Source organism: Talpa occidentalis, unplaced genomic scaffold, assembly GCF_014898055.3.
Source record: "Talpa occidentalis isolate TD23 unplaced genomic scaffold, MPIMG_talOcc4v2.1 talOcc4.14, whole genome shotgun sequence".
Classification (NCBI taxonomy): Eukaryota; Metazoa; Chordata; class Mammalia; order Eulipotyphla; family Talpidae; genus Talpa; species Talpa occidentalis.
Window position 1 is genome coordinate 5,891,181 of NW_023601433.1, and position 27,555 is coordinate 5,918,735.

General features: G+C 51.7%; 1 protein-coding gene across 1 annotated transcript in view; it reads left to right on the plus strand.

Annotated features, from left to right (window-relative positions):
* The window catches only part of SLCO3A1 (solute carrier organic anion transporter family member 3A1), a 183,683-nt gene that overhangs the window by 35,700 nt on the left and 120,428 nt on the right, over positions 1 to 27,555 (plus strand). Inside the window, 1 exon segment of the mRNA XM_037510033.2 lies at positions 9,620 to 10,085. Within this exon segment, the coding sequence (XP_037365930.1) occupies positions 9,620 to 10,085 (466 nt within the window).

Genomic DNA, 27,555 nt, shown 5'->3' on the forward strand with positions numbered 1-27,555 from the left:
ACTGGGTTTGGGGCACGGGTTTCCTGGGCCTCGCGTGCCGGCAGAGGCGCCTGTGTCTGTTCCCCGCACGCTGTCAACCAGCTCCTTGCTTCCCCAGTGGGGAGCGCGGAGCCCACTCAGATCACAAACTGAAAAATCTTTCTGTCAACAAAATAAAAATCCACCCCGCTGTGCGGCCACGGCTGTTCTCAGGGGCAGCGCGGGGCGGAGCGGGCGCTCGAGGCTCCTCCTTTGGGGAATGTGCCCCTGGAAGCCTCGTGAACATCCCCAGTCTGCTCCATTTTCTTTTTTTCTTTTTTTTTTTTGTGGGACCCTCGCCGGTGGCCGGGGAACGAACTAGCGCTGCAGCCTTGCAGCCCAGCGCTCAACCGCTGTGCCACCAGGGGAGGCTCTGCCCCATTTTCTTATTGCACTTACATGTCATGTCTTACGCTTCCCTGTGTGAGTGAAGGTGGGCCTCACACCAGGGGCACGGCGTGGTGTGCCTTGTGAGAGCATGGAGGGGGGCAGATTGCACCCAGGAAATTCTCTCTGGCACTGCAGTGGCAGCTACGGTTCTGCCAGGAGATCAGGGGTTTCGGAGCAGACGTCCTGGGCTGGAGTCCCGCCTCTGCCGTTTCTAGCTGTGCGGTCTCAGCACCTGTCTGATCTTCAGTCTCCCCTGGAAATGGAAGGAACGATGCCTCCTTGGCAGCTAGAAAGTTGTGAGAATGAACAGCCCAGTCTTGTAGGTTCCATCCACGCTATTTGCCACTGTTGATAGAAATCGCAGCTCTTACAGAGAACAGAACAGAAATATTAAGACATTCATCTCTTACCCCAGTTTTCACTTTCTGTAGATTGAAATAAACAACCAGCAGCCTCCTGGTTTCGCTTTCCTCATTCTGGCTCTTTGGCCTGTTCCCGAACACCCCGTTGCAAGTGTTTTCTCTGCAGATACAAGAACTGGGACTGTCCTGCTGATAGAGCCAATGTCCCTGGACATGGTGGCCCAGTGGCCGGATTTGCCCCAATGTGCCAGGTTGAGCCTGCCCTGCTGCCCAGGCCCGGCTGCAGAGGGCCAAGGGCAGCAGGAAACGCCACGTCTGAGCCTGCACCTGAAACTCCATCTCTGCTCTTTCTGACCCTTGGAGGCATCCTGCAGCGGGTGACTCATGAGCGTGAGAGGGGCGGGTGGTACCTGTGTGGGGAGTGATGCTGGACTGTACCTGTGTAAGGACAGGTGTGGGGGGCGGTGCCTGGTAAGGAGGGGTGGGGATGGGGTGGTACCTGACTGAGGAAGGTTCAAGGACAGTGCCTGCAGGGGCAAACCTGGTGAAGTTGGGTGTAAGACAGTTTTCTAAACAGAAATTGAATGAGGTGCAGAAAAATGTGCTGTCATACTTTGCACCCCCCCTCTTTCACCTTAAACTATAGCACCCTCCCTGTCCCATAAGTCCTGACTTCAGTGAATGTGCCCCCGGAAGCCCCGTGAATGTCCCCAGTCTGCCCCATTTTCTTATTGCACTTACATGTCGCGCCTTCCGTTTTTGGCTATTTATGCCCATTGTCTTTTCTCGGTTTGTTTTATTGAGGCATAATTTACATGCCATAAATTCCTTCCATTCTAAGTTACAACTCTGTGATTTTTGGTAAATTTATAAAACTGTGTAGCCATCACCACGATCTAGCTAGGAAACATATCTGTCACTCCAGAAAGTTCATTCATGTCTGTTTGCTGTGAGTCCCATCCCACCCCAGCCACAGGCAACCTGCTCTCCTTCTCTTTAGAGCTGCCTTTGCAGGGCAGTTCACGGGAGTGGGGTACTGTGACACAGTGTCTTTACATCAGCTCCTCTTTTTGAAGTTAACCCACATGGTACCATGTATCTGTAATTTCTTCCATTGTGTTGCCAAGTATAATTCCTTGGTGTTGGGATTTAATGGCTGTTCGGTTGCTGAATTGGATTAGTATTGGATTTATGGCTCTGCCACATTTTGTTTATTCATTAATAATTGATGGACAATTGGGTTGTTTCTGGATTACTGTCAGTAATGCTGCTGTTTGCAGTGTGTGTGAACACATATTTTCCATTCTCCTAGGTAGCTTGGGGATGCAGTTTCTGGGTCATGTGGTAAATTTATGCTCAACTTTATTAAGAAACTGCCAAATTGCTTTCCAAAGCAGCTTTAACTACTTCATCTTTTATATTCCTGCCAGCAGCACACAGGTCTCCAGTTTATATACAAGTGAATGCTGGGTATTGTCAGATTTTTTTATTATACCCATTCTTATGGGTGAGTAGTGTTCCCTTGTGATTTTTATTTGCATTTCCCTAAAGACCAGTGATGTGGAGCATCTTTTCAAATGCTTATCATTTATATGTCTTCTTTGGTAGAATGTCTATTCAAAATATTTGCCTATTTTAAAACTTGGGTTGTCTCAATAGTTCAGTGGATTGGTAGAGATGGTTACTCAAGTCATCTTTATCCTCACTGATTTTCTCTAGTTGTTTTATCGACTCTTAAAAGGACTATGGTAATGTCTCCGGTTATTATTATTGAATTATTTATTTCTCCTTGCTTTTTCCCAGTTTTGCCTCATGTATTTTGGGCTCTATTATTGTTGACAAGGCTTGCTTTACATCTGCTACACTGTGATCACTTTAGATCTCGTGTCTTTTTTGCCCCTCCTTTATAATAGTCTTCTGTGTTAAATAGGTATTTCCTCCTGTTTCATTTTAATTACTTACCCCACTCTTTTTTGAACTTTCTTAGTTACTGTTTCTTAAATTACCATGTAGTACTGTAAATATGGGACCATTTCTTAACCCCCTTTGTGCTGCTGTCATATATACGTGTATATATGTGTGTGTATGTATGTGTGTATATATATGCATTTATATGTATACATAATGTATATTATATACATTATATCATCAATATGTTGTAAGTCTTATCAACATGGCATTATTTCATGCCTTTTAAAGGAGTTAAACATAGAGGAAAATACAGTCTTTTGTACTTAACTACATATTTAATTTTTCGGGTGCCTTTTATTTCTTAGTGTTTATTTGAGGAGTTGATCTTCAGTGGTTTTGTACCTGCCCTAGTAGAAGCAATTTATAAGTGAGATTCCTGGTAAGCAAAGCAAAAAAGGGAAATACAACTGAAATCATCTTGTTTAATAATAATGGCCTTTGGTTAGAGGGAACTAGGACAAGAAAAACAGGCCTTTTTCTAGTACTTAATTAAAGCATATCTCTTCTGAAAAAGTATGTATTCCCCCCACCAAGGGATACTCAGTATTAAAAAAAAAAAGCAACTAGGAAATACTACATAGTATTTTGATGGGTGACTAACAATGATTATGAGAGATTTGGAAATTTTTCATAAGTCTTGTAGTTAAGAAACCTGTTTGTCTCTTTCATCCAGAGTTTGCAAAATTATATATGACTTCATAACTCCTTCCTGCTTTGCTTTTAATGATAAATGACTTTATTATATAAAATATTTTTATTTTATATAAATAAATATTTATTTTATATAAATAAATATTTATTGTATATAAATAAATATTTTATTTTATTTTATTTTATATAAGTAAGTATTTTATTCCCTATAGCTAGTTTGGTGACCAGTTGCTAGGGGCTGCCTCAGTTTATCAGATAGAGCTCTATTAATTATCTCCACCGCTTGGGTCGGGGGCTACCTCACCAAAGCAAGGAGTGTGTGTTTGGGGCATCTGTAAGAGTGGGGTGGTAATATTACACCTCATGGGGTCATCATGTAAAGCAACCGTATCACTGCGTGAAGGCCCCAGTACTGTGCCTTGCATAGTAATTAATCAGTGTTCGATTGGTCATGATTACTATGAGCCCCATTCTGTTCTGGAGCCTGGCCTGCGGTCCAGCTTCCCCCAACCCCCCAATCAATGGGTAGAAGCCACACCGTTTCCTTGGGAGTTGACTCTGCCTCTCTCTTCCTGTAGGAAGAAGATTTGCTCACCCTTTGTGGTGATATTGCCTAATTTCATAGCTGTCACCCCCATTGCTCCGTGAGCTGGCTGCAGCCGTCCCTAGCCCCCAGATTAGAGCTGGCATGGAACAGGCACTCAATGTGAGGTTTTGTAATTCTTCTGACAGCCAGCCAGGCCCTCGGTCATATAGAGGAGTCTGAGTCAGTGAAAATAGTTCTGCCTGGGGTGTGTGTGTGTGTGTGTGTGTGTAAACTACAGCATGTTAGACTGAAGACCCTCTGCATTATTGTTGAATGCTAAGCAAGTGATAACTCCTCTTGTTCTTCCAAGTTTTTCTGATAAAGGAGACCTGGTGTCATCACATAACATGTTAACGAAGTTACTGGGTGAAAGGTGTAATCACGCACTCTAAATAATAGTCTTCCCGGTGCAGAAAGGTCTGGCTGAGTGGAAGGAAACTGTGACCCCCACAGGGATGGGAACCGTTGTCTTCCGTGATTGACCACAGAGCTGTAGAGGAAAAAAAATCTATGAAGAGATTTTTAAGTAGGAATAAATTAATTTTAGAGTGTTTTTAGAAGGGACTTGTGCAATGTTACCTATTCCTTTAGAATTAATTGAACATAAGAATTCACTAAATTTAAGGAATAATACAAATTTTGCCTCTGTTGTACTTTATGGTCCTTTCAGGAGGATAATTAGTGGAACAGTCTAGAAGGAAAAATAGGAAAGAGGCAAATAAGTAGAGAAAGCTGCCAGATGTGGCAGAGATGAGAACTGAGGGACCTGTGAGGACTTTGGAAGGAATTCGGGGCTGGGACAGGGAGACGGGTGGCGGAGGGCAAAACGAGAGTCTGTCCAAGTCCCAGCACCAGCCAGAGAGCAGGTGGCCGGGAGGCTCGGCCGCAGGGAGGGTGACGCCAGGCAGGGCCTCTGAGCACTGCTTGGCAAGTTTCCTCCTCTTCTGAGAGGCCTCCTGTGAGGGCAGAATCGTCATCTGTGTGTGACAGGAGGGAGCAGGCATCGCAGGAGAGTGCGCGGCCCAGGCCAGGCGCTGAGTATGTGGCTCTCCGATCTCCGGCGTTCCCCATCTGCCTCTCCCGCCTCCTCACACACACCCATGCCTGTGGCGTGGGCTGGAGGCCAGTATCTAAATCAGAGTTTCTCCACAGAATTCTTACTCTGCCTTTTAAGAAAAATGGTTGTACAGTTACGCCCATTTATTAAGTGGGCATAATGTGGTCTAAACTGTTCTGCCCGAAATAAAGCCACATGGAGTCAGTGTCTCCCTTGCCTGGACAACCTCTGAGGCAGGCTGGTGATCCTTTTGCCTCAGGCCAGTTTCTTATCAGTCCTATTGGCAGAGCTGCCCTGGCCATCCCGGCGCCTGTGCTATCCACCTGGCCAGGATGATACTGCTAAAGGACAGCTCCTGCTCAAGAACCTGCCTTAGCTCCCACCCACCTCCCCCTCAAGGGCAGGGCATCAGCCTGGACTTCAAGGCTCTTTCACCTCAGAACTCTCCTCTCCACTGTCCGATGTCAAAAAACAGCTTTCCCCAGGAGGGGTCTGAATTTCCCTTTGCCACCATTGATCTTTGCGCTTAGAAAGTTGAGGTTTCACACCCCCCAATCTTTTAAAATCTAGCCCAACCCTGCTGCATCCCCATTGTGCTTCAGCCACATACAGTCACCTGCACACCCTGAGCCTCCTGCCACACTGTATGTTACCCCTTCCTGTGCTGCACTGCTTATTTATTTCTTTCAGCTCTGCCCAGATTGTAAACCCCTACAGGGCAGGTTATGGGTCTCACCCCTGCCCCGATGCAGTGCAGCGTATGGCCCTGGGAGACACGGAGCATGCGCGCCCGCCGAGGGTCCCTGCTGCCCGGCCCATGCATCGTCCCCGTGCTCCCATGAGACGTATGGCTGTGCTCCTTCATGGGAACACTGACTTGGCCCCGGCACGGAATGCAGATTGGTCCTGAGCTCTCCCCGCTACAGCGTTGGCCTGGTGGGCCCTGCTGCCCCCCGTCAGGTGCACGCATGCATCCTTGTGCACACACCTCCCTGCTGCCTTCCTGCCTGCGAGCGTTGCCTCCAGGGCTCAAATGCCCGGCGCAGCCCTGCTGTCCCAGGTCCCAGCAGGCCCTCACTGCATATCCGTAGGTTCTTGGAAACTGACTTGAAGTGAAATGACATGTAACAAAATGGACCCTTAAACGATGCGACTTTGTCAGACAGCGCGGGCTGGGGTTGTTCTTCTCCTCAAGGTCGTCACAAGACGAGGTTGAACAAAGTGACGATGTTGGTCCAGGGCTGTTTGTAGGTCAGAGACATAGTTGGAGGGGGCAGGCGAAAGCTCCCCTTGTGGTTGCAGTTCAGGCTCAGACCCCATGTTCCAGCCAGGCCTGAGAACAACCCGGGCTTCAGCCGCTGCTGTGAGAACCTGGCTTCTCAGTGAGTGCGGATGACCTTGCGGTGAGGGGGTCGCTGGTAGCTGCTGTGATCTCTGGATGTCTCTTGTCTGATGTCTGATGGCATTTATGACAGCAGGGACTGGAGACCTGCTTTTGGGGCTGGGCCCCTATAGCTGCAGTTGGCCTGAGCATGCTTCAGGCACCCGACAGGCGAGTCCCCCTAAAATGCAGCTTTCCCTGGGAGGGGAGTGTCGTCTGTCTGCATGAACTGGAAATGAGGGCGTGCTAAATTAAGAAATGAGCTTTTTAATCTTGCATGGGGTAGGTTTGTGGGGAGGCAGGCTGTGGAGCTGGGGTTCTTAGAGCGGGCACCCTGATCAGCCTTAGCAGCAGTGGTTAGACATGCCAGTCCCCACACCCACCCAGTGCTGCAGAGTCGGAAATTTGGGGCTTGCCTGGCGGCCTGATACCCCTGGGGTGGCAGTGCTGCCCCTGCAAAGTGAGGGGCACAGCTCAAGACTGATGGTGAGGATGTGCTTGGGTGGATGCTGTGTGTCCAGCCCAGTGGGCATCGGACACCTGGGAGATTGCTTTGCCTTGGGCTCTCAGGCCTCATCTTGGGGCTGGAGAATCTGTTTTTAACAAGTGCTCCAGGAGACTCTGAAATGCGAGCTCTATTTCTTTCTTTCTTTTTTTGGTATTGTAGTAAAACCCTGATAAATATTGCATTCTTTTATTAATAACTTCATATCCACTTGGCCCAGGGTGAGGGCACTTCCTCTGCCTCTTCCTCCTGGCGTGGCGGCTCCTTCATGTCTAATTTAAGACGTTTTCCGTCAGCCCTGTTCCCCATTAAGTAAAGGCAGTTATTCCCTGGAGCCTGCATCTTCCTGGTCGCTGGATGGCTCCTGCCACGTAAAAGCCACAAGTGGGTTTTATGGCCTCATGCATACTTAATTAGTCCATCTTCTCAAAATTGTGTTTTAAGTGAGTGAAGACATTAGCCTCTGTTCAGATCGATGCACCAAACAGCGTTTCACGTTCGTGTGGCTTAACTGTTGATCCAGACGGGGATGGGGGTCCCTGAAGCCCCGGAGAGGTCAAGACCCAGCTGCTGGGTGGCCCCCGCTGGGCAGGTCGCTCTGCTTTGGGGCAGGACTAGCAGGAGGAGGAGCTGCGCTCTCTCTGGAAAGCTGAGGATTTTTCTGTTTGGGTTGCAGCTGTCTCTTCCCCGACCCCTTACCTGTCATTGTGAGTGTCCACACCTGCGTGCTGTTTTACGACAGGGCACACCTGCTGAAATGAGTCGGTTGTCAGGCTTCAAATGTGCTGCTGATCTGGTTGTCATTAAACCCATGGCAGAAGCAAGGCACCCAGTCTACTCCAGTCCTTCCCCGCCCACCCCCTCTTCTCGCTCCTATTGGCCTTTGCTCCTTGTGGAGGTCGCTGCGCTGCCAGAGGTGACCCCAGGGCACCCAGGGGGCCTGGCTCCACACTGGCATCTGGCCTCTTCTCCCAAGAATCAGCTCAAGGGCCAGGCAAAGTCCCCCATCAAGCCCTCACTTCCTAGGCAGACTGCCTTTGTCTGCACCCCCACACTGCATTCCCTGTTAAGGGCCTCTGTTGGGGCATTTATTCCATCCTGATTGTGTGTGTTACGAGGGAAAGAAGTGAATAAATAAAAGCCTTGTCTGTATTTGCCCAGACCTTTCTGACTTCTTTGGGAGCATTTGGAAGCCATTTTAACCTGGCCAGGATGTGCGAAACTTCTCTTCTGGACAACTGAAAATACTGGTGTCACAGAGGGCCCCAGTGCTGATGGTGACCCCCCTTCAGTAGGAGCACGCGCCCCCACTTTACAGCTGGGAAGGTGAAGGCGCAGGGAACTTCCCCCGGTCGCCAGGAGTTAGGGTGGACCCAGGCTTTCTAGCCTCTGAGCCTGGCCCTGCCCCCGTGCTGCCTCTCCTCGTCCATCTGTCTGATCTTCACGTCCATCCCGCAAGGTAGATAGTATTCCTGTTGCACAGAAGTCAAGTCTTGGAGAGGTTAAATAACTTGCCCAAAGTTGAAGAGCTAATGAAGGGAATACTGATAGCTGGGATTTGGGCCGGGCCTTCCTGCCTCCCTCCCCTCACGTCCCCCATCACCCTGCAAGGAATCCCTTCATTTCTTCAGGGTGGCCTCCAGGGTGGCCTCCAGGCTCTCTAAGTCTGCCCCAGGCCGTCGTGCAACTTGCGGTTTCATTGTTACATCAGCCTCCTGACTCCAGCCCTGTTGCTCACTCCTCTTCGGCGTCCTTCCTGGCTGGCTGGGCTGTGTAGCGTCCACCCCGCCTGGTCTTCCTGGCAACACCAGCATGGAACCTGCACACGGTGGGAGAAGGAGCCCTGGTGCATTCTCTCCACCTGACGCAGCCCCGATGTGATGCCTCCCCTGGACCCTGCAGGGGAATGTCGCCCCATCAATACACCCTCAGTCGCTTTGTGTTTTTGGTCTCTTTTTTCTATCCTGTGTCTAGGGCGTGGCCAGGCCAACAGCTGATGTTCAGTAAATATTTGTCAAACACATGTAGGGCAGGCAAGAGTACAAAGGTGGGAAATCATAAAAATACTCCATTCAAGCAACTTGGCGGGTGCACAACAGTTTGGGACACATGCACTGTATTTACATGCTGGCCTCCAGGGAAACCTACATTGTTTGGAAAATTCCAGAAGGAAGCTAAGAATTGACAGTTCTCCTAATGAGCTAATCTAGCTTTGCCCGTTTTGCCACGGAGGTTTTTGTTTCGTTTTACTTGTTTTTTTAGGCATGCTTTGCTAACCTCCTGCCAAAAAAACACACCCTGGCTCCCGTGTCCTCCCAGCATGGACATTACAAACAGGATATAGTTGGGGGCATGTGAAAACCGTCCGCTGCAGACTTTCCCAGAAGTCCTGAGACCTGAATGGGGATGGCCTGGGCTGAGGGGGATGGTGCTCCCTGAATAGGCAGGCAGGCTTTTTTGGGGTGGAGACTGGTGCCAGGAAAAAACTTCTCTGCCCGTGGGCACAGCTATTGCTTTAGCTGTTGAGTTAGGGTCCTACTAAGTGGCCATCTAGGGGAGTCTTTGCCTGGTACCTGTCTGGGCTGGTGAAATCCTGCAGGTGGATGGGCGCAGAGCGTGAGGGGCCCGGCGTGGCCGGGGGTGGGTTTCGGGCGGTGGACATCCCTACTGGCGCTGAGCTGTGCTTTTGCTCCCGCAGGTGAGCGTGCTGACCACGCTGGAACGCAGGTTCAACCTGCAGAGCGCCGACGTGGGCGTGATCGCCAGCAGCTTCGAGATCGGGAACCTGGCGCTTATTCTCTTCGTGAGCTACTTTGGGGCGCGCGGGCACCGGCCGCGCCTCATCGGCTGCGGTGGCATCGTGATGGCACTGGGCGCACTGCTGTCGGCGCTGCCCGAGTTCCTGACGCACCAGTACAAGTACGAGGCTGGGGAGATCCGCTGGGGCGCCGAGGGCCGGGACGTCTGTGCGGCCAACGGCTCGGGCAGCGACCAGGGGCCCGACCCCGACCTCATCTGCCGCAGCCGGACGGCCACCAACATGATGTACTTGCTGCTCATTGGGGCCCAGGTGCTCCTGGGCATCGGTGCTACCCCCGTGCAGCCTCTGGGCGTCTCCTACATCGACGACCACGTGCGGAGGAAGGACTCCTCACTCTACATAGGTAGGAGCGGGGCTGGGTGCTGTTTGCAGTTTGCAGTTTGCGAGGTTGCCTGGTTTGGGAGGGTGCCCGGCCATGTGGGAAACTGGGGCACATGGACAAAAGAAGAGATAAAACAGGCTATGGGGTGCTCTGGCCTCAAAGAACCATGCCCAGTAGTGGACAGGTCACGGGGTTCTTCACCTGTGCAGCCACTCAGGCTCAGGGGACAGACACCATGGGGCTTATTTAACAAACGTGGGAAACATTTTCTAAGGTTACAGGTGGCCGGCTGCTTCACCCCAGTTAGTGTCCACTGTGTTCAGAAATCCTAAGTAAAAGTTAGCTGCCCATCCAAGATGGCATTGTCCTGTCAACGAGGGAGCTAGTGGCAGCTGGAAGCCACCTCACGGGTGCTCAGAGACAGGGCCGCTGAGCTGACAAGGCAGCGGCCCAGGCCACAGTCTGAAGGTCAGGATGGACAGCACTGGACGCTGGGCCAGATAGCAGCAGAGGGAGCAGCACTGGGAGGCAGTGCCAGACAATAACATCATCTCTCAGAGGTGATCTGGCTGCAGAGTGCCGGTCACTAGTGTTACAGCTCTTTGCTGTTAGCCCTCGCCAACCACAAACGGCTACTCGAGGCACCAGACCCAGGGCTTTTGGTGCTCCCAGAGGAGGTGTTAGAGGCGGCCAGAGGCAGGTGCATCCTGCCTGGCCTCTGCAAAGCTTTTCAGTTTCTTTTCTTCCTTCGGAGGTCGGCTACTGGGTGCTGCTTCTTTCTTCTTTGGAGGCCAGGAACCGAGTCAGTGAGGGAGTTTGAGAGCCCAAGCGTCTCTCTCCTGAGGCCAGGAACCGAGAGTGCCCTAAGCTGGGGGCTACCCTGCCTTATATCCTCTTTCAGGGTGCCCCTCCCCACCCCATCTTCAAGTCTGGTTGGACCATTTTCAATCCTATGGCTGATTGGATCATTTAGCACCAACCGGCTCATAGCTCATAGCTGATTGGGCCATACTATGATCCAGGCCCCAAATCCATGGACTTCTTTACTGCCTGCGGCTGGAGGAGCCACAGTGCTGGAGCTGGCCCCTTGGGGCCCGTGCCCCTCCCTGCAGCCCTGAGCCTGGGCCCGTGCTGTCCACCATCACTGCTGGCCTCTGCTGCAGCCTGATCCCTGGTGGGGCCACTGGTGCGGGTGGTAAAATGCCCATCACCAGCTGGTGCTTGCCCTGCCTGTTAGCAGAACTCTGAGGCAAGTGCCAGAGCTCCCGGGGGGTGGGGGGTCTCCGATTTCAGGGAGACGGGTTTCATTTCACCAGAGCGCTGGTGCTCTGCAGTCACTGCACATTGCAGGAGAGGGGTGGGGGGTTGTGAGCTGTGACCATTCCACTTGCACCCTGGAAATCTTTGGTCTGGGGTGCGTCCTGGACACACAAATTCTCAGAGCTCCCCAATGCTTCCACTTGCAGCAGAGGCTGGTCTGTGCTAGAGTGACAGCAGCTTGAATGGGATAACAGGGCAGGGAGCCTGTTGTATTTGTTTATCTGACGTTTTTGTCTGTGTGGACGTGCATGTCTGACATTAGCCACCGAGGTATGCCAGGTGCACTGAAAACCCAAATTTTCATCATCCAGACCGTTCATTTCCTACCATTTTCTACTGAAGTTCAGGAGGATTGCTTTCCTGGCATATGGTTTCAAGCAGAGTTGGTGATTTTGGGTAGCTTTGTTTGTTTGTTTTTTCCCTATATTGGAGGTATGCACTGGAACTAGGTGCGTGCAAGTTTTTAAAAATTACTTTATGCTGTAAAGTTGCTGGCATTTTCTATCGGAATTGGGGAAGCCACTTGCAGGTGCAGGGTCAGGAAACAAGGCGTGAGGAGAGGTCCATGCCTCTGCTGTGCGCACAGCTGCTCACCTGTACCTGCAGGGCCCACCTGCGAGCTCCCATCCATTTTTACAAAGTGTCATTTTGCCTCCCACAAGCTGTTGGGTTGTCAGGACAGACTAGTCTCTGAGTGCTAAGCTTTGAAAAAAATTGCCCCTACCTGCATAGTTCTGTGCCTCCAGAAAACAATGTGCCTTGAGCTATAAAGTTAACCATAATATGGAGGTTTAGGTGAACATAGCGCGTGAGTGGAGTTTGACATGCAGCTTCAGATCATCCGTGCTTCTGCTGGAGGCTGCCCAGGCTTGCTGAGACTGGAGGGTCTGGAACAGTCACTTACCTGAAACCTGACTTTCCTCTGTACATCAGGGGGCCCAGCCAGGGAGTTGATGGCTTTGTTGAGCAAAGACGGGGAGACGTGTTTCAGTGCTCTGAAAACAGGCTCGGGGCTGGGAGCAGAGTCTGTGTCTCCCTGTGCAGGTGCCTGTGAGCACCTGTGTGCGCCTGTGAGCCTGATCACTCACACAAAGGACTCATCGCTCAGGTCCTAGATGACCATCCCTGTCCCCCGTTGGGCTGGGGCATCCATAATTGTGTCTGGAGGTAAGGATAGTAGGACAGGGCACCAGGGAAATAATTTTCATGCTGTAACGTTTAAAGGTCAAGTGCTGGCGCTTCTGCGGCAGACAGCACGCTGACCACAGCAGGTGACCAGAAGCGGCTCCTGCGGTCCAGCTGCACAGTTGGTCTCCAACCTGGGTGTCGCCCGCAGGTCCTGGGAGAGGCGTGTTGTCCTGATAGCAAGTAGATAAATCAGAGCATAGGGAAGGAAATGGATGTACAGAATTCTGGCCTCTTAACCCCCTGCAGAGAGGAGGTGGGTGAAAAGGGCACAGGGTTGGGGCTGGGCAGAGGGCGTGGAATTGCACATGCACCCACTTCCACCTCTGGGATCGTGGATAAGAGTGCCCCACGCCAGCTCTGCCGCGCAGCTCCAGCCTGATTGTGGGCTGGGAGTGAAAGGATCGTAAGGACCATGTAGAACTCAGACTTGTCCACAGCTGGCCCCTCTGGGGTGTCACAGCTTGGCACAGGCCCCCATACCATGCTCCAGCCTCAGGCCGTGGGCTGGCTTGCCCTGTGTTGCCCGTGTAGTGGGTGCCCTGATGGGATGGTGCCGTCTGCAGGTCTGGCAGTGGCAGCTTCTGCTCACTGGGGGTGGGGGAGGTGGACCGTGGCGCCTCCCTCTGGTGTGATCTTTCCTCTGGGATGGCCACGTGCTTTGGCCTCCTGTGACCGAGCCGTTGCCAGACTCCTGGATTCCTCGACGGGCCAGTCACAAGGGGCGTCTCAGGCTGGCACCTTCCTGTGGCTGCTCCTTCCCAGCATGGGGAGGGAGCCAAGGGAGCTCATTACCAGAGGACAAAGCCGATGAATGGGGACTCTGCTGGCAGGCCTTCCCCTGCGCCCCGTGTGGAGCCAAGCCTCGCGGCGCGTGGTCACCAGGCTGGCGCGTGGCTCTCTCCTGCAGGGGCTGACCCGGCGGGCGGAGGGAGGTGGACACCAGCATGGGGACGGGACAGGGCTGTGAGAAGTGCCCCTTGGGAAACCGGCTCCCATGTTGTGACTCTTCTTTAACCCTGTTTTCTTAGCTGGCCCGGCCCCCAGGTCTGAGACCTGGCAGCTTGTGGTGTCCTGGGGGTGAGCAGGCTGATGTCACGGACTCCCTGGGGGCTTGCACGGCGTGGTGCGTGGGTCAGCTGTTACCTTTTTGGTTTTATTATTTCAGGAGGAGAAAAGTGAATGAAAATGGTAAAAAGATTTTTTAAATAACTTCACTCTTGTTTAGACAGAATTAATCACATCTCCGCTGTGAACAGCTTTGGGCGTGTAGGGAAGGAATGGGGAACCGACCCCGCGCGGGTGTGCTGCGCTGCAGAGCGCTATCTGTGTTCCAGGATTCCCTCTCAGTATTTCATGAGCTCGCCCGTGTCACGGAATGTTCTGTGAAGTTGGTAGCATGTGCGCGAACTTTCCTGGCGGATGCACACAGTCACATTTAACGCCCCCTGTTGCCGGATGTGGGTCTTTCGTGGTTTTGCACTCATGACTGCCGCAGATGAGTGAGCTGTGAGTGGGGGAGGTAGTAGCTTGTGTACGGTAACTTAGCTGAATGGGGCCGGGCTCTAGGTGCGAGAATGATGTTCGTTGTGGGTGCATCTGGGACCTGTCAGGAGGGGTGGGGTAGAGGGCTGGTAGGGGATCAGGTGCAAGTCAGGGCATTCCTCAAGACAGCCCGAACCCTCAGGAAACAAATGAGAGGCACAGACACCTCAAATCTCCAGGAGAGGAGGGTTTGGGACGCAGAGTAGATGTCAAAGCCAGAGCAGAGTTGGGAGTGAGGAGGCTGAGGTCAGGTTTCTGGAAAGAGGTTGTGCCCACAGTCAGAGTGCTTTGAGTAGAGGGACACGGGTGAGAGCTGGGACTTCCAGGGCTGAGGCAGCTGCTGTGTCCAGGGGCCAAAAACAGGTGAATGGGGCATGCAGGAGACAGGTGCTGGGTTACCTGCTTGGGGTCCTGGGTTACCTGCTTGGGCTGTTATAACTACACCACATACCTGAGGCTTAAATGGCAATGTGTTTGCTCCCAGTTCTGGAGGCTGGAAGTCCACGGTCAAAGTGTGAGTAGGGTTGGTTTCCTGTGAGGCCTCTCTCCTTGGCTTGCAGATGGCATCCTCTCCCTGCGCCCTCACTGGGCCTTTGCTGTGTCCATGCTTCCTGGTGTCTCTGTGCATCCCAGGACCCTCTGCTTGAAAGAACACCCATCCGATTGGATTAGGGCCCATCCACACGGCCTGGTTTAACCTTAATTCCCTCCTTAAGGTCCTATTTCCAGTGCAATCACCTGCTAAAATATTGGGTTGAGGGCTTCGGCATTGAATGTGGGAAGGACACACTTTAACCCACAACAGGTACCAAGTGGGCCCGTAGTGAACCAAGCCCAGCCCCCGACTTGTCTTCTCTGTCAGGAGCTTCATGGTCAGCTTTTTAAGGTACCTCAAGAATTATTTGAGGGTGTTGATTTTATTGAAATAATTATAGAATCACAAGTTGTTGCAAAATGCAAGAAAGTCCCTCTTACGTTTCCCCCAGGTACCCCCAGTGGTAACGTGGTGTGTGATTATAATACAGTGTCACAGACAGGAAGTGCGCGCAGGTACAACATGGATTGTTTTGTTCTCACCAGTTTGTATGCACTTACTGGTGACTGTGGGGCATGTGTATAGTTCTGTTCAGTTGTATCACACTCCCCCAGCGCACACCCACACGCTGGGAAATGCTGAGACAGAGGAGCGGCTGCAGGAGAGTGGGAGTGAGCCAGAGACCAGACTCCAGCAGGGCTTTCCGGAGGCCTCTGCATTCCTGGAAGACTTGGGGGGGGGCCTTGCAGGGTGCCCCGACATGTAGGCTGTTACCCCAAGTCGGGAAGCACGTAGGTTAGACACAGGCGCGTCTGGCTGTCTCTGTGTGTCACTTACACAGAGATGCACCAGAGCCCCCAATGTCTGGTTAATGGTGCAAAGAGAATTATTCGGGGATTTCATCTGCCAAGTGTTTGTTTAGCACAAAGGTCACTCTAATACCAGCCGGCGGCCAAAGGGAACCAAAATCTCTTCAGAGTCCTGGGAACCCAGAGTTATTTCGCTTCTGATGGGCTTTTATTTCAACTTGACATTGGGTAAAATGCATTTTAACTCTCCAAAGAGTGTGGGTCAGGCATGGATCAAACACACCGACTACAGTTCATAGGAGGAAATAATTAAAACGCCACCCTCGTGGGAGCAAGCAGAGCTTGTTAGGTTCTCGTGACTTCACTGATACTGAAGTTCCCCTCATTAATTTTTTTTAATAAAATAAATGACTCTGTAAAAGTGGTCAATTTGTTTTGGCCACATTCCACCCGCTCCCCAGCTGCTGGTCACGTGCTGCCTTGCAGCCCAGCTCCTGCGGGAGGGTCCTGTGGCTCAGCTGAGGATCTGTCTTGTGGGTGTTGGCATTTCTCATTCATTTCCAGCCCCTCATCACTCATGCCTGTACTTCGTGGATTCACCCCTGTGCCCCTGAGACCTGGGTGACCTTGGCTGAGCTTGGGCTCTGGAGTCTGACGGTCTTGACATTGAAATCCTGGCTCCTGCAAGGAGCCGCCACCAGGATTGTGGACACGTTCCCACTGGCCGGCTTCCTGGTCTGCGAGAGGCTGGGTGTTCCTTGTAAGGCACTGATGGGGCAGCAGGGATCGTGTTCCTGGGGGAGAGCAATCAGTGCTGTCTGATCATCTTCTTGGTCATGTCATTTCCATTTCCACATCTGGAAATTGAGGCAGAGATAAGTGATTGAATATTGAAACCCATGGGTAGGTCTTTCGACAAGAGCAGGTGCATCTTGATTTTCAGACAGGGTTATAATCCTAAGAATAGCAACCTCTTCCATCCTTTTCCTGTCGACCCCTTCCTGTGGCTCAGGTAAGGACGAAGAATTCCAGCACAGCCCCAGGTGTCAGCACCCCAGGCTGGCTTTGTATTAGGTTGGGGGGCAGTCGCTGTGGGTCCCCTGCCCAGGGCTGTCACTTGGTTGGCTTTCTGGCTTCTAACACATTGCTTTTGAATTTGCTTTTTAGTGTCGGTTCACCTTTATTTTTTAAATATTTTATTTATTTTTGAATTGGGGTGTAGGCCAGAGGTGCGGGGGATGAGAGGATTCACCAGGGACAGAGTGGGGAGCAGAACAGTCAGACTGCCTGAAATACACTGCTTAGGGGAGCAGTGGGGAGATAGGAGAGGTCTGCTGTGCCATGTGGGTCAGCTCCCTGGCCGGGGATTGAACTCTGCCCATATTGGTGATATTGCTGAGACTTAACCCCTAGGCCATCAGGGAGGACCCACCTTTTTTAAAAAAGAATGTATTCATGTTTTAGTAGGGAACAGCTATTAGTAAAAAAAAGCAAAAATAATTTGAAAGTTATACACAATCCAGGTACCCATTGAAAATGACTGTCAGTGATAAGGTATATTTCATTTCAGCCTTTTTTCTTTATTACTTAAGGCCATGCTATAAGTCAACTTGCTTTTTATCGTTTGACCTAAGTGAATCGTAAACCTCTTTTAAGGTAACTGCATATTTCGTGCATCTAGAAATGCCAACATTTGCTCGTTGGCCCTTTATGGGTTGAACATCTTTGTGGCTCTAGCTGCATTCACATTTGCTGAAAACTTGAAAAGCTCAGGTTAGTTCAGATGGATCCAATGTGAACTGGAAACCAGCCTTGTTGCCTCACTGCAACTTTTTCTAGAAAGTGCAAGCCTGGGTTTGAGGCTATTGTGGAGCGAGGCCTTGGGCTGACCACGGGTGTTGGCGCCTTGTTTTGCAGCCTTTTCCCATGCCTGCCGCCCCAGGTGCTGTCCTGTCCAGCATAGACGGTGAGCAGGGCACGTGGAGACCGGTGACAGCATCCTCGGCCCATCCTCGGCCACTGTGGCCCTGTGGGAACCAAAAGTGGTCTTGCCAGATCGTCTGATTTTTAAGAAAATAAGAAAAAATATGTTTATTGAAGTAACATTGGTTTACAGCACTGTATGATTTAGAGGTTCAGGTGTACACCTTTTCAGATGTGTTAATACACTATGCCCACCGCCAAAGCTCCCGTAAACCCCCACCACAGTCCATTGGACCCCCTCCCGCCCTTGGCTCCCCCTCTGGTAGCCTCAGTTCTGAAGTCAGATGGAAATCTGAATGGCCAACTCGTGGAAATCCCCGCCCTGGGGTTTCAGGAAGGGTGAGGATGCCTGAGGGGTCCTTCCCACCAGCACCGCAGACACACGGCTCGTTGCTTCTCTGCCTCCACCTTTCCCTGCACCTGGCTCATGAAGGCATATCCAGTTTCTTTTTCTTTTCACCTGCAACCTAGGTATTCCTAAATAAACAGAAAAAAGCCTGGGAGAGATTTTCCCAAACCACACACATCTATTTCTCCTTAGTGCACTTTGAGACTCTTCTCCTTTCTAAGGGATTGTACTCTTGGCTTTATTTCCTTTTCTCTTTCACCTACAAGAAGCATGCTGTGAGCATAGATGTGGTGGTTTCTGTAGAGGTTTGTGATCTGCTATTGCTGACCCTGGGATTAGCGGAGAAGGGTCTTTCTCTTGTGGGAAGTGAGTTCTAGAGGATTCTTTAGTGTTCAAGTGCCTCCTATATGTGTCTTTGCTATGGGCTTTCTCTTTTGTCTGCCTGGCCTGTTGGATTTTTCACTGGGAAATGGCCTCTGCCCATCCCAGGTGGCTCTTGTGGCTGTGGAAATGATCGTGTGGTCCAAGTGTGACAAATCATGCCGCAGACCGGAAGGGCTCCGGTCTGAAATGATTATATCTCAGAGTCTTTCAGGAGGGCTGAGGAGTGGTTGGAGTGTGGGGTGTAGTAGGAATGGGAACTTTTTCTTCCAGGATGTCTAACTCTAAGAACTCTGTATACCCAGACATTCCAATGTCCCTCTTTGCTGCCACATATAGAGCACTTGACCTATGAATGAGAAAACCATAAAGAAAGTCAAGAGAGAGGCCAAGAAGATTCCCTGGATCCAGCCATGCCTGAAGCTGGATCCCAGTTAGCTGGATCCCAATTAGCTGGATCCCATAGGATCTCCATTGAGCACATAACTGATTCTTTTCAACATTTGCAGCCAACAGGATCTTACCTAATCAGGCTTGACTGCCCCATCACGCCATGTAAGAGTTGGACTGAATGGCTTCCCTCTTGAGGTTTGATCAAGCATCTTTCAGAAGGGAGAGTTATTACCTCCTACAGAATAAATGATCGTACAGGATCGTTCAGAGGCAGTTGTTCTGTTACCAAAGTGCCAGCCCTTTGCTAATGCCAAGGAATTCATCAATGATACTCTAAAGAACTGGAGCATTCCTGGCCCTGTACATGCATTTAAAAGGCTAGCTTGCAAGTTCTGGCTTAGTTCTCAATTCGCTATTTTGTCAGCATTTGAGTTGTAGGTCAGGGGCCTAGAGGCAGAAGTTATGCTCCTTTTTCTCCCTCCCCACCAACACCAAACATTTAATAAACACTCAAACAAAAATATTTACAAAGAGCCCGTTGGCAGGCTTTGTGCAGGAAAAAGTGTTCAATAGCGAATCACTTATGTGGGCAGGAGAAGCAGGCTTGGCTTAATTCTATGGTGCAGCTTATTGAATGGAAAAAGCATGACCCACCCTGGCTCCATTATGTGACTGCAGCTGCCAAAGCCACCTTAACTCCTGCTCACAGCTTCGTAGGGTCGGGAGTGAATAAGCTGTAAGTGAATGTACTCGGTCCCAACTCAGCTCTGCCATTTTAGCCCCGCCAAGTTGTGTGTGTGTGCGTGGGTGTGAGCATGCGTATGTGTGTGGAGGGCGGGCTGTGTGCAGACACACATTTTTGCCCACAAATATGAAGAAGGCAGAGCATTAGGTGACTTAGGGACATTCATGAAAGCGTAGGTTGTCTTTAGAGCTGGGATTCTGGAATTTGGCTTAACGTCAGGGGACCGTGAGGGCCGCTTAGCTGCGCTCCTGGAAGCACCAGGGTCTTGGATGTGCTTTTGGGGAGGAGCCCACAGCCTTGTAAAATTCCATGGAGACGTCTGTGGAGTCCTGTGGCAAAGCTTTCACTGGATTCTTGAAGAAGTTCGTGACGCCAAACCACGAAAGCCTGCAAAATCTTTCAGGCAGCTTGGGGTGAGGGCAGTGGAGAGAGTGGAGGTGCAGAGACTTCAGGGGGCAGAGATGGGTCTGGGGGCTGGGATGTTGGTCACTGCTCCCTGGCGACCCACTTAGAGTAGACGGACATTGCGTGTCTCGGGTGCCTGTGGGTGAAGTCAGAACGAGCTCCTGGCAGTGCTGAGGACAAGCTCTCAGCCTCTTCTTCCTGTGTGGCCTCTTCCACCCTCCCCCCCAAAATTCCTCTGGGGCTGAAATTTTCCATCCCTTCTTTCAGCCACAGCCGTGGGTGTTTTCGGTAATATTCAGCAAATTTTCTGTGCTGGTTTGAACTGATATATAGATAGGAAACTGAAAACTTTTTTTTTTTGCACTTTAATAGCAAAAGCATTTTAAAAATGCACTTGCATCATTAATGGAAGCTGAACTCTCAAAGTCAAAACTTTCCATGTGTTCTTACTAAGAAATTCCCACAGGGCAATTAAAAACAAGCAAACAAGTAGGCAGGAAGTTGTAAGGGACCCCAGAAATCATAGGGGGCGTAGGTGAACTCAGCTACCTTTTTTTCAGGAAAGATTTCTTATCCCAAACTTCTGGGGATAGTTGGGTGCTTTTGAGAAACCTCCAGTCTTCACTGATTACGATTGACTCCTGTGGCAGGAGGGGGTGGAGGTTGGGGGCTTGGGGCCGCTCCCGGCCCCCTCTTTCTCGAGGGCTTAGGGTTCTAAGCGTGTGGTGCTAATGCACGTGATGGCCGGTCTCCCTGTCTGGAAGGCGCTGTTACCATAAGAACTTGCACACTGGCCCACCTGCCTCGTGGGTTGTTAATGGCCTTTACAAAGGGAATTGGGATTCCCAGCGAGAGGCCTCATTAGCACAGCAAGGATCTAATAGATTCTAGAATTGTGTATGGACACTTGGAACCTTTGAAACCCAGTGGCGTCTATTCTTAGCACTAAATCATTTCTCCTACCCCAGCCACAGTCTGTCCATCTGTATCCCAGGGCTGGTCTCACCCAGTGAGGTCTGGGGGTGGGTCTGAGGCCTACACCGGTGATCCTGGGCCAGCAGACAAGAGTCAGAGGCCCTTGGGCTGTAGAAGGACCCAAATGGTTGCCTTTCAGTTCCTTTTTAAAATGGGCCACGTTAATGGCTAGGAGCAAGCATTTCATCTTAGCGTTCGTAACTGTCACAAAGAAAATGTAACAGCTGCCTGCTCGCTTAGACACAGGGTTTTTAGCACGCGGGGCTGAGTCAGGACCGCAGTGCCGCCGGCTGCTGCGTGGGGTCCACTGCCGCACAGGCAGAGGACGGGGCTTTACTTGTGGCTTCTGCCGCCTCCCCCATAAAGCCCGGGAGGTGGGGGTTGGATTCTCGTGGTGCAGACCAGGAAACTGAAGCCCCTGCAGGCTGGGCTGCTTGTCCAGGGTCATGGAGCCTGTGAGTGGCAAGGCCTGTGTTGCTCTCCAGGCCCCAACACCAAGTCTCACATGTATACGCTCCTCACCTTATGCTGTTGTCTCACCCCCATAGGGCCCCAGGGATGCCGCACTCTGAGTATGAAAAGTGACTTGGCTTGTACTCATTTAGACACCTCCCTCCTAGTCCCCCCCCCCTTTTTTTTTTTTTTTTTGTTTATTCACTGAACACCTGCAGTCACTCATCATTTAAGCAGTGAAGTGTGAAATGACGATGATGCTTCTTGTTCTGGAAGGCCTGATGGTGTAGGGTGCACAGGTCCTGGCTTTTTCTCCTCTCCATGGGAATTTTTTAAACTCTCATCAGATAAAGGGTGGTTATACAACGGCAAAAAAATCCCCATGAGGTTGTGCGGTGTTGAGAGATGCTCCCCAGTTCTGTCCGCCTGAGGCCCAGCAGCATTTCCTAGATGGGCAGCCTCCCCAGCGTGGCGCAACTTGAGTTTTTTCATTCCCAGGCTGGGTCAACTGACTTGTTTCCCTGGGCAAGTTGGGGTGACTTTATTCTACAAGGCGACAGTGGGGCAAAGCGGTAGGAAAGACTTCATGGATCACGGAATGAGGAAGATGGGAGAGCAGTGCTGAACACATTTCATCCTGGTACCCTCAGGCCCTTCAGCTCGGAGGTGACCAGCATTCACCACTGTCCTGCGGAGCCCCCGGGGCAGGTGGTCCCCAGAAACGAGTTAGAAGAGGTGGGGAAGCTGCAGCGGGCTCTCCCTGAGAGTGTGTTGGGGGCCTGTGGACACAGGTCGCCTCTTACTCATGCCCACACGTACCCCGGTGAACGTGACCACGTGCTCAATCAAGACATATTGGTGAGGGGCCTACCTGGTGGTGCAAGGGGTTAAGTGTCAGCACTATGAAGCTGTCCGCAGCCACTGCAGCACGAGTTCAATCCCCGGCCAGGGAGCTACCCACATGGTGCAGCAGACTTCTCCTGACTCGCCCGCTGCTCCCCTCAGCAGTGTGTTTCAGTAGATCTGCCTGTTCTGCTCCCCACTCTGTCTCTGGTGAATCCTCTCACCCCCTGCATCTCTGGCCTGCACCCCAGCTCATGTATGCACATTGGTGCCAAGTTGGAAAGTTGGGGGACAGAGTCTCTGACTCCAGATCATACTTCCAGCTTTTTAAAACAAATGAAAAAAATTCTAATTGTGGTTAAAAAAAAGGTAACATAAAATTCGCCCTCTCTTTTATCATCTCTTAAACGTACAATCTGGTCGTGTGAACTACATCCACACACAGCAGTTCCCAGAACGCTTTCACCTTGCAAGACTCAAACTGCACAGGTCCCAGTGCCCACAACCGCTGGCCCATATTCTGCCTCCATAAAACCTCCTGCTGGGCACCCGCCTGGCACTTGCCTTCCTGTGTCCGGCTTATTTCCCTGAGTGTCATGTCCTCAGGGCGCTTCCATCTTGTTGCATGCGTCAGAATTTTCTTCCTCCTTAAAGACTGAGTAAGGCCCTTTGCACAGAACACCTGGTTTTGTCCACTCAGGGCCCTGGGCGGCTTCCGCCTCTTGGCCATTGGGAATCGTGCTGCTCTCTGTGCAGCGTCTTTCTGACTTGTGAAAGACTCTCTGCTGGGGTACCTAAGGGGCATTCAAGTCAGTACCAACAAAATTCACCTCCTTAATTTCCTGCCAAGCTTGCTGTCTCACCACATCCTTTTCCCTCCACCCGCTGCATCTAAGGGCAACCATCTCTTGATCTTGGGTCCGGAAAGTTCTTTCTACACCTCTCCTCATACCCCAGCCCCTCTCCCCGGATGATAGGGCCGCCTCTGCAATTCTCCTGGGGCCCAGTCTGCACTGCCTCAGAGTTGGCTTCCAGGTAGCTCCTGCTCCAGAGCAGATTCCAACAATTGAGAATTTGGAGAGAGTCATGTTGTGCTGGAACCTTCATTATTAGAAGTTCCAGGGCATCTGCATGAATTTCACTAAACTGTATCACATTCCCAGAGACTGTAACAATCTGGTTATGCACATTCATATAATGCATGTGTTTAAGGTACTAGATATTTGAGACACTTAAAGCAACTTGATTCCCTTTGTACAAATAGAGACATCATTCACAGATGCTCAGTGATTTCACAAACATTCACTGAGAGACCCGAAGTCAGCTCTGCGCGCGTGCCGGGGGTGCACGGCCAGCTGGCCCCAACCCCAGCCCGTCGGAGTCGTGGTTCAGCCATTGTTCCCAAAGCGCCTTCTGTGTGCAGGGTCCCCGCGGAGACCTGTAGCTGCAGTGTCTGGGGTGAGTCTCAAGACAGCTGAGTTCCATCTTAATGTGTGCATTTTTGGGAAATAAGGAAATAGAGTGACTGAGTAGGTTGTCTGATTGGGGGCAGCAAAGGGGAAGGGTCAGGGGGTGCTCCTCTCCTAGTGATGTTTCCTTGTTGCCCAGCAAGTGACCGTGACTGTCACACCCAGTGCTAGAAGTTTGTTTGGGGGTGGGGGTGGTGAAGCCCCAGGTGATCAGACCTGCACAAGCATGTGTCTGTGGCCCTGGAGACCACTGACCTGTGTGCCCGGGGAGGTTTTACAAGTGCAAGTGATGGCTCTCGGGGCCTGGCTCGCGGTCTGGCACGGAGCCCCGCCACCTCCCAGGCCAGAGCCACTGCTGCTGGCCCCACGTGACCTCAGCTGGGCCCGGCGTCGGCTCTGTTTTTCCTCCGTGTCAAGTGCTGCTTCTGATGGGCTGCACACACCCGGTGAGGACGTGGCATGACAGAGCCTCTGGGCAGGCCCAGAAAGGAAGGTGATGTCACCCGACTGGCCGCCTGCGTGTCCGGGAGAAGCATGTTCAGATCTTGCAAGTGTTCACAGCCGGAGAGGAGTCTGCTGATGGCGTCTGGCCCCAAATCAAGATTTTGTAAAATTGAGTCTTCCTTGTGACAGAGGTTTGAAACCCAGCTGAGAGTGTGAAGGGTCTTGGTCGGCCCTGGGTGCCCCCCATGGGTGAGGACTGCACGCCTTTCTTGCCCATCGAGCCCGGGCTCACCCTCCTCCTTGATTATCTCAGCAATCCCAGACCAGTTTTACCTGCAAACATTTAGTATTTATTTGAAAACATTAAGGAAATCTTTTAAACTCACAGTGCCATTTTCATGCCATAGCATGAGACAATGTGCTATGTTCAGACTTCCCCAGTTGTCTCAGATAAAGATTAATCCGATCCAGAACTCTCTCTGTCGTGGAGAGTTATCATCTCTCTCAGGCTGCCGAGCTGCAGGTGTTTCTCTTTCTTCCTGCAAGGTTAAGGAAGTGGGTTCCCTCGGCCCAGGTTCGTGCGGTCAGGACGGCGCTTTCTGACACATCCTCCTTCTTCCTGACTGCGTTTCTTGTGGGTTGCTGTCAGCTGCAGAGGGCTGAGCAGGCCGGGTGCACGCATGCGTGCTGTCTTTGGCAGGAAGCGAGCCCCGGGTGGTGGCACGTCCTCCCCTCTTGAGATAAGCCAGTGCCTGCCTTTCTCTCTCTCTGCTGTTGGCGCCATGGTAGACCGAGGCCTCCACCGCCGTGATGTTCACATTCTGTCATTCCTCCTACTACTACTAAGAGAAGGGCCCCCATCCCACCTGTTTCGCTATCCTGAGGAATCTGAATAAGAGCAGCAGCAGAAATGCTCTCTGATCACCAAGGACAATTTTAAGAATTTTAAGAATTTCTTGTAGTTCTTTTTGTTCTGAAGGCGTCTCCTTCTATGGACAGATAATTCCTTCACTGTGTGTAAAAATCATTCTCTCTGTGATTGTGTGTGTGATTTAATGAATAGTCAGGTTTGTTACATTTTGCATGTGAGTTTTATAGATTACTCCTTCAAACAGGTTTTTTTTTTAATATTTATGTAAACTCTCTACATGGTTTCCAAGTTCAGTCCACACAACAGGGGTATGCTGACACATCTGGCTTCTAGACCTGTTATTTCTGTTCCCTCCCCCACCTTGGCGGAGCCCACAGATATTTTCTTCTTTCTGTTTTAAAAATATCATCGAATATATTTATGTATCAATGGGTCCCTTTAGTAAAACAGAGCTGCTGATACACACTTTTCTCCACCTGACCTTTTAACTTAATGTACCCTGTAAATAAGAGGACTTTTCCTTGATGCCAGTTCCCTTTCTGTGCCCTATTGTGCACGAGGAAAAGGGTCCATATGGAGCCGATGGCTGTGCAGCTGCCGTCTTGGTGCCTACTGGAATAATGAGGCCCCGGCAGGTAAAGGTGAGAAGGGGTAAGGGTTCTCCAAGGTGGAGGCTGAGGCTGTTCTGAGAGAGAGCTCAGGGCTGTCACTGCCTTTTAGCCTCCAGCCCCCCGCACACCCTCCTAGTCCCGGAGTCACCTCCTTTGCGGTGGCCCCCAAGACAGCCCCTCGTGTCCCCATCCTGACCTGTGGGCACTGTCCCCATCAGTGGCTGACCTGTGGGCACTGCGGTGAGGAGACACCTAAGGCCTTTCATCCCCTGCTGTCTCGGGAGTTCAGATCACCAGGCTCTGCCGCTGGGCTCTGGAAGGAAGGCGAGCCCAGAAAGGGGCCGAGAGGCAGGGTCCCTGTGCTCCCTTCCCTTTGGGTTTTGTCTCCGTGAGAAGTGGGAGAAGGCTGTGAGCTGCCTTTTGCAGCTGAATAACCGACTGACTGATGTAAAAGGAAACCACCCACGTGTATTAAGATGTGTTTCTGGGTATGAGCTCCTGAGGCTCATTAGAACTGGTGTTAATAAGGCCTCCTGCACTCGGCTGCCATCTTTCTGCCTTCCCGTGGAGCAGGGGAGGGATGTGCCCTGGAGGTGGGGAGCAGGGCCGGGGAGGGGCGGCCAGAGCCAGGTTACAGAGGCCAGTGAGGCTGGTAAATTGGGGGCGGGGTGCGTTCCTGGAAGAACAGTCTGCGAAGTTTTCATTGGACACAGTGGACCACAGGTCAGGCTAACTCTGCCACTTCCCGCTGTCACACTCCGTCTTGAGTGAGGACTGAACTCGGGTTCTCCTGTCTGGGGGGGTCACAGCGCCCTCTGCCTCAGAGGACTGGTCTCACATTTAATGGGTTGACTCAGGGGAGTCAGAGGCAGCGGGTGGGCTCAGTGCAAAGTAGCTGTCATCATAGCTTTATTCCTCTTCCTCTCCTCCTCTTACTATTATTATTATTATTATTATTATTATTATTATTATTATATATTAAGAGAATAGGCAATAGGCATTGGATTTGAATTCAGATGCCAGCTGTGGCCCTGATTCTGTGCAGGGCCCACACTTCACCTCCAAACAATCTGTTCCTCATTCAAACGGGGATGTCTTCAAGTCTCTGAAATCCTGGAACAGCAGGGAATAGGGAAGGTGCTCAGAGGTCAGTTCCCGCCTCCTCTCTTCCCCTCAACAGCTGTTCTGGCAGTTCCTCAGTGGCCTGCTGAGCCGGGAAGCGACAGGCTGGAGTGGAGTGGCACTGGAGGACATGAGCCAGCAGCTGCGGGGAGGGTGGACGCGCTCACCTGCACCCCTGAGACTTACCTTGGAGAGCCGGCCACCTTCGTCGCTGGCTCTCAGCCCCGGTCGCGGGACGGCCCTCCTCCTGTCCTCCCTGCCTCACTGCCCTGCAGGCGCACATCCGTTTAGAAGCAGCAGTAGGACCGCCATTCCCCTTTGACAGATTGAGACACTGAGGCACGGAGAGAGTGAGTAACCGCCTGTGAGCACGGTGATGTGGGAGGCTCACCCAGGTCCAAGTCTGTCTGTTCTCAAGGGTGCGCAGTTCTGGACTCAGCATTTAGCACTGAGTGTGGCAGGAACCTCAGTCCTCGGGCGTAGCCTAGAGGGAAGTGTGGTTGTGCAGGGAGCACATCAGGAGCTTTTAGCCTTGTCCAGAGAAGGCCCAGACCAGGTGAGTGGCTGGGCAGGTTGGAGCCTGCGGGAGCCTGGTTGACAGCTCAGGACCCGGGCCCGCCTGCCCCGGAGCCAGGAGGCCTTTCGCTGCAGTCAGCCAATGGAAATAGTGGATTTCAATCAGGATTCGAATTGATGGCGCCTTTTGTGGCCCAGAAAACTGATACAGTGATTCAAGAACATCATGCTGGGTCTCCCCACCCCCCCACCCCGCCCCCAGCCTGGACAGACAGAAACACAAGCATGCCTTCCTGAGTCCCTCTGCCCTCGGCTGCCTTTGCATTGCTGCACTCTGGAGGTTGCTCACTTTCCAAGGGGGCTTAGGGGCCCAGGGAGTCCCCCCATGATCACAGGGCCTACAGCATGTGCCCCTCACCAGGAGCGTTCCCCACTGAGAAAATCTGATTTCCTATGGGGAGCCCTGGGTTAACAGCCCACACCCTGACTTCTGCCCCTGAGGTGCCTTTAACTCTGGGGACCCCAGGCAGTCCCAAA